The following is a 12,209-nucleotide window of genomic DNA, read 5'->3' as shown; positions in this document are numbered from 1 at the left end:
AGTTGTTTTTTCATCCACTTTAATTTCCATTAATTTATCGTTTCTTTATTTCATTCATTAAGCACAAGTAATTTCCCCTATGTTGTCTTTGGTGTCAGTGTTTGTTCGCTTCTCATGATATGACTAATAAAAATCGGGCCCCTCGGTTAACCCCCATTCTTCTCGTTCACTGTCAAAACGAGTTATACAGGGTGTTTCAGTGAACACTTTGAAAATTTTTTAAACGTTGCCTGTGGCAGATAGCTCAATTCTAGTTTATGAGCCGGTCTACAGGAAGCAGCGAACAGTACTTGTACAAAAAATTGAAATGAAAAATTGACTAATTAACGAGAATTCGCTAATTAATTTTAGCTAATTATGACCATTATTGCAATTTACAAATTCTAGCGGTGGACTTCGCAAGGCGGATCCACTTGGAGCGAATTCTCAGGACGACACCAGTTTCGACATATAAGTTCCTGCACTTTGCAGGAAGAAAGTTCGGGAATTTTTATTTCTAAACTGGTGTCATCTTGAAAATTCGTTCCAAGTGGATCTGCCTTGCAAACTCCACGGCTAGAATTTATAAATTGCAATATGGGCCATATTGAAATTAGTTAAAAACTTAATTGGTTAATTTTTATTAATTAGTCGATTTCCGATCTCAATTTCTTGTGCAAGTACTGTTCGCCACTTCGAGTAGACCGGCTCATAAGCTAGAATTGTGATATCTGCCACAGGCAACTCTTAGAGATTTTTGAAAGTGCTCGCTGAAACACCCTGTATATGAGGCGCCTACTGCAGCGGAATTCCTTTTTCGCGCATCCCTAAGAACACTCGGCGCCATCCAGGCGCTGGTGCCGCGAAGCCTGTGCGTGGCCTCCGAAATGCATTGCGCGCCAGTGCGTGCGAACGCCGAGAATCTTTTCGTCGCTTGCCGCACACTTGATTCAATTTGGCGATGTTCTCAGTGCATACCCAGTGCGTTCGTGGCCCGGCTCCTCAAAGTGTTGGCGTGAAAACCGTTCATTGAAAAGCTGCACATACCCAGTGCATTTGTGGCGCAGCCTGCTAATGCGTCAGGTTGCTGTTTTTGGTGGCCCTTGTGGCACTGTTGACCGGAAATCCATTGAGACTACAAAAAGGAGTATAAGTCGTGCCTCAATCATGCTTCTAGTGAATCGACATTAACTGTTTCCCAAAGACCCAAGCGTCCTAAGGCATTTGTTTTATTGCGATAGCAATTATATGGACACTCCAGGTGCAATTGTGCCGTTGCCCTGAGGTTCCGTTTAAAGTCAAAGGGCGATAAAACCGTAACCACGCGAAAGTATGGGGTATGTGCGAGTGAAAGCGTGCGAGGGTAAGCCGGCGACCACGGCTCAATCTCGCGCACGCAAACGAGGAAAGCGGGGAGGAAGCATATATATATATATATATATATATATATATATATATATATATATATATATACACACACACACACACACACACACACATTTGCGTTTGCATGCTCTCTGATGACAAGGAAAAGACTATGGCTAATAGGCTGCACTACTACGTATCAATGAGAATATGCCAGCATGCAAAAGAAAAATCGAAAAGTGGAGGACAAGAATAAAAAACTAAGAATGCTATCAAAACTGGTTTGAATTAGCGCTTCGCAACAAAAGGCATAGGTCATATTTTGTGTTCACATACTCTCCTGCGCTCAATTGTGCTGTCGTGGTGCATTTACTTATTTGTACATTTCAACCTTGAAAAAGTAGTCAGTTTCTCGCATAGCATAATTGTATTATCCTCCCGTCCACTCTCTTGGGCATTTGTGTACGTGCAGAAGACTAGCCCTGGCCAGTGTTAACCAGCGCCACCACTCACGGCCATGGCCATGAACGGCACTGAGGTAGTGGTGCTGAAGGAAGCCTCAGCATAGGCTCCTCGTTGCGGCTTTCCTTGTTCACCGATCAACTCGTCTCCCGTCTTCAGGTATATCCTTTTGTATTCTTCAAAATGCAATCATGACACACATGCATGCATGACATGCATGAGCGATCTGTGAAGCCTTTGCCATTGACAAAGAAACAGGGAGGGGCATGTCATGGGTCACTTCTCTGTTACGCTGTTTACACAGAAACTCCACTACCGAACCATATTGGTATCTGAAACAGCCTCGTCCTTTTGTGTTATTCCATTTCCTGCAATACTGTTTCACAGTTTGATATTTAATATGGCACCTCGTCATCAAATATCAACAGTTGCCAGTCATTGCCCCCCTCACTTCAGTCTCGTGTTTAATTAAGCACTGCCTTGCTCAATACAGTGTGTAACAGTTCCTTCCTCACAAAGCTAGAATGATGTAAATATGACCTTATCTAAAAGCACGATGCAACCAATGCCTCACATGAAGCGGCAACAACGAACAGTTTGCAGAATACCACAACACATTAAACTTCTACACTCACAAGACAGAGCACAAAAGCTTATTTTCGATGTCTGGCAACTTCTCACTCAATGATCTTCACGATTGAGGTTTCATCTTGAAGAACAAACAAACCTATGCCTAACTTCAATAGAGCCATGCAACTTTGTGACAAAACAACAAAGCCCTCACTCTTGACTGCTGCTGCTGCTGGCTTCTTGAGCATGGTTGGCTCCAGCATTGTCGGAATCTGAAATAGTGGTGCCCAGGTGTGAATGCTGCGAAATATATATTTCCAAACATATATTTGAATAGGAAGGCATATAATCTATACTTCCTGCTAGTACTAAACTGTAAGGCTGAAACTTGAGCATTTAGCTTGGGGCTAAATCTAATTGTCCTGCACAAATAGTGCACTCAAAATGCAGGTATGCTTTATGAGACAACTGTTCAACTAGTTCGATTGAAATTAGCTGTATTTGAAAGATAAATTCTAGTGACTCTAGGAAGCAAAATTTTGATATTAGCATGGAATCTTTTGCTAAATTTCCTCAACATTGGTAACTTAAGAAAGACTGAAACACAATGCTTTACAAATTGATAAATCTGCACAAAAAACAGATATCGCAGTTCTGTAAACTGCATTTGTTAGAGCACCTCATGTGGATAAAGTTGACATATAAATTTACAGCCTATATGAAATATAAATTTACAGCCTATGTGAAATTTTTATGACATTTTGAGGGGGTTTAAAAGATATCTATTCACAAATGAGTAGCACATTTTACAGTTGTGTGTAATACATCAATTTTGTCTGCTTTATGCATATTATTATGTGCAGTTTACAGAATTGTGAGTTTTTCATTTCCAAGTTAGAGTTGTAAATTTTACAACTGACTTTTCTTAAACTTTGCAATTTTCAATAATCTTTTTTTAAAAATTGGCAGCCTAAATAAAGATTTGCTTCCTGCAGTCCCTAAATATAAATTCTTTTTTTTTTACCCTTTAAGTGCTATGAACAAGTCTTACTCGGCTACAATTTTTTTGGCAAGAAAATGCCAAGAACGAATCTCTCTCAACGTATTTGGGCACCTTTTCTAAGCTCTGGTAGTGGTTCGGGTTTATCCAATCCATTTTGACATTCTGGAGAGTACTCTCTTTGGCCACTAAGGTACCTACGAAGTCCAGTTCTTCCAGCAGGGATTATAAAAATCGCCGCTGCCAATCACATGTTGTTGCCCCCTCAAGTGTGCATGTTCTTCAGAAGCAAGCCTTGCCCGTCTTAAGGTGCTGCACTTCGTGGACTTTATCCCATCTACAGCAGTCAAAGAACATCCAACAAGGTGGTGCATTGTCTGTTGCAAAGTCGAAACAACACTGGCAATAAAGTTCAAAAAGTAACATGCTTCTGGTGTAAGAAGGGTGGTATGGGAACTTGCCCTGTATCATGTTTTGGGATCTATAATACAAAAGCACTATTTTAATTCTACAATGCCATTCTTTGAGAAATTTGAATTTCTGCACTTGCAAGCTTTTCTAAGCAAATGCTTGTTCTAAAATGTACCTTAGCATTGAGAGGTTGCAACAGATATGAAACCCTATCAACTCTGGCATTTCTAGTGAATGTAAATGGTTCTAGTTACTTTGTATTTTCAGACACAAGTTCCACATTGACTACCCCCCCGTATATATTTTGATTCTGCAAAACATTTCCTATCAAGATGAGTAATAAGAAAGAATGTCATTTATGGAACGATATTTCAGAATCTTTTGCTGGCAGTTAAAGCATTAAACTGCAATAAATCTCATCAAAAGTGATGGAGGGGTTGCCGAGAAAATGAATTTATCTACTCCCATGTATTCAGGTAGGAGCCCCCAAGATAAGCGTTCCTCTTAAAAGGATAACAAGGAAGCTTGAGGAGAAACTATGGATCGTGCAATGAGCAATGGAACAAAAAATGATAGGCATAACATCAGGAGATAGGGTTATGGCAGTATAAATTAGAGTTCAAACACAGGCAGCTGATCCTTCGACTGAGATTAAGAGGAGTGATTAGGGAGTTGAGCAGGTCACGTAATGTGTAAAGCAGATATAACAAATGGTCTGTCAGACTATCACATCATGTCACAAAGGACAAAAAACAGTCAAGGGCACCAGAGGACTGGGTAGATTGACCAAATTAGAAAATCTTCAAGCATAGCATGGAGTATGATGATGCGAAGACAGGGGTAATCAAGAATCACTGGGAGAGGCCTTCAGCCTGCTATGGACCTAAATATGCTAATTAAATAAATGAATAAATAAATAAATAGCACTGACAATAGTGATCGGAAATGGCACAACATGGGTACAGGCAACCAGGCAAGTGACAAAGGGCTTTGAATATTGTTATTATTTACTGGGCGAAGGCCTGCCTGCAAAAGAATAATAGCAGCCATACAGGCAGCATGGTCAGTTGTCATCTGATTGAATGACATTGCCGGTAACGCACCTTTGCTTATTGGGTGCCATTGTAAGTACCAGGTCATGGAGGTGTGCCGACTCACCTATCTTGCAATGCATTTGGCACATAAAACTAATGCCTCAACAATGCATTATGCCTAGCTTTCTGCCTAGCTTTTTGCCTAGCTTTCTGCCATGCTCTTTTTTTCCTCTGCTCATCTCTTCTCTTGTTGGCATCTTTGTGACATGTTCTCATTTTTTTGCCCTTCAGAAGATGCAAGTGCTTAATATGCAGGCCACTGTAGGTGCAGGGTAGGGGAAAACACTACCACACAAGAAGGAACAGTGCTCGCCAACATCACAAAACTTGGAAGTCTTCACTAAAACACGTCATCAGAGATCGTTTTTACTTGTTTTTGGCAGATGGGAAACAGCACCAGGGTGTCTACCAAGTTGACATTTACAAATTCCCCGAGTTTTCCAGGTTTTCCCTGAGTGCCATTGCAAATTTCCCTGAGTGATGCAGAACTGTTTCATATCAACACGGGCTGAAACCATATCGCCTGATGCTGTCACTCTCTAGTAAGCACATGAAAAAAAAGCAAATTAATCCAATTTTAATACTAAGAAGCAGTGTTTATGTTATTCAAAAAGAGAATAGAAGGCAGGGGTTAGCAAAATTCACAGCAAATAAAGTGTCTTCAAAAACAATTGCAAATAGGGTCGGACATTATCAAATACGAATAAAAAGGAGATGCATACAAAGGTAAATATTTTCTAATATGAGCTATTTCTATCAACTGATAGCAACCTGAGTTGGATGAGGCCTGAACTCTGTCACAATTGAGATTCTCTCTCAACAGCTCGTAAAAGTCAACCTCAACAGTCCTGACATACTCTCAGCCCGCGCACGACGCCCGAGTGTTGTGTTGCACTGCTTCAAAGAGTGTATTTTTGTTTGGATGAGGGATACCTGCATCTCGGCATCAGCCAAAGCTTTACTTTTTGAGCTCAAGCTCTTTCAAAACGGCGGCAACAAGCTTCCTTTCTCGTTTATTCCTCAAAGCGTAGGTCACTTCTGTTCTTGTCCGCCTTCCGCCACTCGTTCGCCCCAAGGACCATTTGAAGCATCTTGATCAGTTGCACAGTCCACGACCGATTTTTCGAGCTCCCTAGGGGCCGCGAAAACGTCAGAAAAATCGGCCAGTTGGAAAAAAATAAATGCGTGTCATTTACTGCCCTTAGGGGCTCAAACCGCCACAGGCACGTTCAAAAACGCTCTGAAGGCCTGTCGGTACACATATTAGGCATACCTGTGCTCGTACTGTGACAGGAAATGCCGGGTGCCCGCGTGCATAATTAAGATATACATACTGTATCCCACGCTTGTTATGCTTCACTGCAATACTTTTCCGTAAGCTTTACCAGAGTCCTTCCATGTTTTTAGAAGGACTCTGGCTTTACCGAGTAACATTTCTGTGCAGAGGCGAAGCTGACTTTCACGAACCGGCATTATGCAACGCACCGTGTTTTCCAAGTTTCAAAGCCAATCGCGAGGACCACAAAGGTGGAGTCCGTGCCATTGCTGACAGCAGCGAATTCTTTCAATAAAAAGTTCGGCACCCAATGGCAAGAAGCTTCATAGCGAACGTCGAAGCAGCTAGGCCTAGCGTTGCCGCAGTGGTGGCAACGGGTGCCAGCGGATCTGCTTGCGAGAGTGCCGGTTCGAGGCGGCGAAGTAATCAAAACGGCAGCGGTGGTGCCTTTGATTAATGCCGTTTCGGACCTGCGGTCGCGGCAAAACGTCCGGAAAATCGGACGGCAAAGAGTTCTTGCGTCGGAAATTTCACACGTTCTGATACGTTGACACTATGGGGTACGAGGTGGCGCCGCGAAGCCATCCAAATTATCGGGAATCCGGAAAGTCGCTCGTTGACTGTGCACAGGCAACTCCTCCTGCCAACGACAGGGCGTCAAAGACGATTCATTACGACTCCTGTCTGTTACTCGAGCCAGCATTACCGCGACTTTCGACCCTTTCAATAAAATTGCCGCTAAATTTCCCTGATAGAGGACCAAATTCCTTGAGTTTTCCCTGACTTTTTCCAGACTACTCAAAATCCCTGAGATTTCCCGGTTTTCCCAGTTGGTAGACACCCTGAGCACAGTAGGCCTGTTGCTGTGCTTCAGAGTCACTATGTTGTCAGTACTCTGACATGGCACAGAAAGCCTGTGACACCATCTCTGGCAGCCCAGCCCTTTACCTGTAACAAAAGCGAATGTGTAGGGGTATGCAAACAGTGATTTTCGAGACCCAATCGAATAGTGCTAGAAGCAAATCAAATCAAATACTTTTTGTATAACTTGCAGACTACCATGGAAAACACGGGGAAGGCGGGAGATGGAAATTCAAGACGATGAGCAAAACGAGAACAAGGTAAAAGCGGGAGCCAACGTTTTGACAAGTGAACTTGTCTTTTCCAAGGCGACATGTGCTTTCCTCGGCACAGTATATATAGGTAAGGTACTTCTAAAGGGGAGAAGACGACTAGCCAGCCACAAGAAGAGGTGCACCAGCAATGGCTGCGATGGCTCTGGCAAGACTCTTCCACCTCTTCTCTCGCTTGTTTCACTGATAGCTGCATTCATGTGACAGTGAGCATGATGCTGAATGTCAACAAATCTTTTGTACTACTTGCTGCTTATGGGTAGGTCAGCTCAATGCAGTAGTTTCAAGGTACACTGTGACCTCACCGAAAGTGGAGAATATCATGAAGTATTATGTGAAATAATACCAGGCTGAAAAGAAAGCTCCCCATTTCAAGAAGTGACAACAGAGAAGCAGGCTTATCCTGTGTCGACGATCAAAAGGTGCAAAATGGAGGAAAGATTCGTTGACGTGGGCAATGCAGGCTCATAACAGGGACTAGAGAAGGATTAAACCTTTCCCTGATGGTTTGTTTTGCCAACTGCTCCTCAGCCCTTGTCATTTTTTTTTCATGCTGATTCAGAGAACATTTCACACTCATATAATCTGATTCTCTGTCGTCTTTTTTTTACCAGTTCAGAATTCAAGCTGTTCATGAATTCCTTCATCTGACAAAGTACTGAAGGACCTGCTACACTGATTAGCCATTGTAGGCCCACTGAGCTTCAGCTACTGCTATTTTTTTTCTTTAAAGGGGTTGGTTCAGCAGACATATTAAGCTATATAGAAACACGCTTTTCTCTTGCTGTGTTGTTCCAATCAAGAATTCATCCCCAGTTCCTAGACCCCTTCGTCTGTCAAAGAGTGCAAGGACATGCCACACTGATTCACCATGGCTGCTCTGCTGAGACAGAGCAACAGAGTACTGAGACATCTGCTCCACCTGCTGTCAGGAATTTAACTTGCATGCCTTGAGTCTTTAGATTACGTCTCCATAGATGGCACAACAGCTATGCAACATTCTTTTTTGCACGAGCTGTTTCAGGAAAGGGAGGGAATACGCCAAAAACACAAAAGGGTTGGAGTACTCAGGAGTGGTAGGGGTTGTGCAAGGGTGGGTGCTTGAGTTATCTAGGGAGTAATAGCCTGAGAGTTAAGGGGACAGCACACAAAGCTGCAGCTTCCCTCTAGACACTCTAGAGGGTGCAGCTGGTTCTGTCTTGAAAAAAAAAGAAAGACAGACAAGGAAAGATAGCGCTACGTAATTAGTTTTAAGGAACTCTCTGCAAATTAACTTTTTATTCCTGAAACAAGCCAACACAGGAATCATCTTCCCACTCCCGTGGTCTCCATCACTGATCCAGAAGTGTTACGGTCTGCTGTCTTTGACATTGTGCTGGTCTATTAGAATAGGTTATTTATCCTGTTACCACTCCTCTCTTTAACGCATTATAGCCCTGAGTGTAGACAAATGAAAAAAAAATCTATGCTAATACTGACTTGGCAACTGCCAAGTTTTTTTTTTTTCATAGGAGTGGAAAACCCCACTGTTTTAAGCCTCAAAAACACTTGCAAGGACCGTGGTAACTCCCGCGAACATATTAGCAAAACAATTTTTCAGAAAGACCTAGAATGAACGTTGATACTTTGAGCGTGATATTTACATTTCTCATTAGCTCTCAATGTCCTCCGTTCCGGAAGGGCAGAGAAGCATCAGTGGAGGTAATGCCCGGCAATGCCCTGCCTATGCCGTTACAGCAAGAGAGCTCGTCACTGCATCCTACAATGGCCACAGCATTTACGCTACACAGTAGACACAGCTGTGCATGGCACGGATGGAATGCATGATCGCATGATCCAGCCAGGCTGTGCTATGTAGTGTGGACAGGCTTTGTCCGGCATCGATAGTAGGCCAATCCAGACTGCGCCTACATTGTAGCGCTGAATACAAAGAACTGCTAGCCAGGAGCGGCTGGGAGTGATTGTGCACTGGCAGAAGTCTCTTGTAGATGCTAACTAGATTCCTCCCGAGGTACAGCAGGCACAGCATACGTGTGGGCTTAAGTTACGCCACAGACCCTTGTGATGGGGATTCTGTTCTGCTCAGCACCAAAGATATTTAAGGGATCTTTTTTCGTCGTTGCAGAGAGGCACGTTTCCAGTGGCACTTATCTAGCTACCCATGTTGGTGTCAAAGACATCACTGAAGAGTGGTAAAGGCTATGAGGCACATACCCAGTGCTCCAAGCCACTGTCAAAGAGTCTCATTGAACAGCTCTGCAGTGACCCATGTCTGGGTAAAAGAGGTTCATTGAACATATGTACACACTGCCATGCCATATACTCAGTGACTCAAGTTGGCCCAATGGTTGGTTTCGAATCTTGTTCCCTCAGCACAGCAGCCTGATGCACTACCCATTCAACCATGGACTACCCAGTGACCCGATATCTTCGAAAGGTGCGTGGAACTGTCAGGGCCAGCGTGTCTCGAAATATTACGCTCCTGACAGAACTTCTGCAGAACACCGATTCCAAGGTAAATGATATCAGCCGGCGCATCAACTTTTTCAAATGCACGCAAGCTGAGCTCCGCAAGCTGATTAAGGATATCCTCGACTTTATTGAAGAAGACTCTGCAGAGAACGAACTCGAGGGTGTTGCTGACTACAATGAGAAGATCCTCTACACAATCTCCGATGCCCAGTCGTCCTTGAGCAACACCAACAGTCTGCCAACATCGGCGGCCAATCTACGAGCAGACAGTCCAACCACCAGGCAGCAACCAGCCAGAGTAGCAACAGGCAGGCTGCTGTGTTGCAAGGCCAGGTCAGTGCACCAAGTTAACAGTCGGTCGCGTCCCCGAGGCTACAGGTGCCTAGGTATGCTGCTGATTTACGTCAGTGGTATATGTACTTCCAAATTACATATACTAAAATTGGAACAATACGTCAGTGGAACGAATTCTGGAATCACTACAGTGCAACGACCCACGAAAACCACAAGCTGCCACTTACAGAAAAATTCAAGTACAGTGAACTTCCGTTAATTCAACTCCGATTAATTCGATTTTCGGTTAAGTCGATCCAGACTGAAGGTTCCAGCCAGTGTCCAGACATTTCTATGGGCCCGAACCCGAACTTCCGTTGCTTCAATCTGAAAATTGACCTTCGCCGGATAATTCGAACTTAACTGGTCAGCTTCGCCGCAATACGGCTTTTTTATGGGGTGAAACATACCAAGAATGGAAAGGGGCCTCTATCACGGACCATAATACGTGTAGACGCGCACGCGCCTTCTCCAGTAACAGTATGGGCACCTAGAGGCCTAATAAGCATACTGGCAGCTATTCAGTGATGTTTCTGACGTTGCTGTGGCGATTTGAGCCCTCGTTTCGCCCGCTACGCGTGTCCAGTATATGAGACCACTAGCGATGCCCAATACACGTTCCTTATTTATACGCGCGCACACGCGCCGTGCACCGAGCGGCGGAGAAAGACCATGTGTGTTTTGGAAAATTTAGTGAAAAGGTAAGGCGGTAAGATGAAGCGATTAAATGTCAACAAAAGAGCAGAGGTCTTTCTAAATTTCTGAAAACCTGCCGGTAAACTTATCAGGCGTCTCGGTGCTCGTACTGTGATCGGAGATGGCGCATGCGCGTGTGTAAATAAGGAACACTTGTTATGTCGCGTGACAATGGCCCCATTCCCCCCGCTTTGTATGTTTCACCGCATAACACAGCTGTATTGCGGCGAAGCTAACCTTGAAGGCAAATGCTTTCAAGTGAATTAACGGCGTGTTTCGGCGTTCTTGCTGCTCTTTATTTCGACCCGCCGGATAGTTCAACCAATTTTATTGTTCCCTCAGGATCTAATTAACGGAAGTTTACTGTATTTAGTGCCGATAGCAACTACCACATCGTTGTCAAGATATTGAGAGAGCGTAAGCGCGCTCGAAGGCCTGGGAGTACCACCTAATCAGGATACTGTGGTGTTCAGCAAACTCCTGATGAGGTGCCTGCTTAAGGACATGGCAATTTTGTACCGGCAAAAGAAAAAAGTCGCAGTTTCGCCCGAAAGGCGAAGCATAGATTGCAATAGCAAATTAGTAGACAGCTATACGAAGTAAGGATAGTAGTTTTATCGGCCGCATGAAGTTACAAACATTCGTTTACTAACTAAATTAACCATCACGGTGTCCCGCGCGCACAGGTAAACATGAACACATCGCGCTCGATGACCGCGGAAACTCGCTCTCAAAATGCTGGAGTAAGGCAGCGCGGTAGCGGCAGCGGGCGAATTGACCTTCGTGTTGTCTCTCGCTTCAACACGAACTAAACGTCGACAGCACAGTGCATACGAAGCTACCGGCACTCGACGCATGCACTCGACGCACGCATGCGAGAATGAGCCCCGATTGTCAGCTGACCCTCGCAAGCTTTCACTCGCTTGTATGGAGCACGGCGACGATGTTATCGTGACGGCAGAAATGCGCTTGGAGTATCCATATAGTTGCTACCGCAATAAAACGAGGAGGGTACCCAGGATACGACACCTGAGCACGACTCCTGAAGCAAGAACACACCAGGCAAAAGACATTTTGTTGTTTTTGCGAATTCAGGTCGAAGTGTTAGAGGAAGGCAAGCAACAACACTAATTTTTTCAAACCCACCACTCAACTACGAAGGCTGACTTTCTGAAGAAAATGTCAAAGCGTGCATCTAGCATTCCATCAGTGTCTGCTAGCAGCGACAGAATCCGTGCAGCCATGTTCTCCTCGCCCTATGTGAAAGAGTAGCCAAATGTTACTGGTTATGCACTATGCAAGGACAGTCTTTCACAACAGAGGTCTGAGCTCTCCAGGTAGGACTGCCATCAACATCACCAGTCCTTCGCCTGGCTCCATTCATGGGCGCAGATGGACTACTTCGTGTTGGTGAGCTA

General features: G+C 44.2%; 1 protein-coding gene across 1 annotated transcript in view; it reads right to left on the bottom strand.

Annotated features, from left to right (window-relative positions):
* LOC135896660 (uncharacterized) overlaps positions 1–12,209 on the bottom strand; it is a 64,573-nt gene that overhangs the window by 16,747 nt on the left and 35,617 nt on the right. The window contains exon 7 of the mRNA XM_065425145.1: positions 2,591–2,648. Coding sequence (XP_065281217.1) covers positions 2,591–2,648 — 58 coding nt within the window. The remainder of the gene's footprint in view (positions 1–2,590; positions 2,649–12,209) is intronic.

Source organism: Dermacentor albipictus, chromosome 3 (genome assembly GCF_038994185.2).
Source record: "Dermacentor albipictus isolate Rhodes 1998 colony chromosome 3, USDA_Dalb.pri_finalv2, whole genome shotgun sequence".
NCBI classification, from domain to species: Eukaryota; Metazoa; Arthropoda; class Arachnida; order Ixodida; family Ixodidae; genus Dermacentor; species Dermacentor albipictus.
This window is presented reverse-complemented; position numbering and strand designations above follow the sequence as displayed.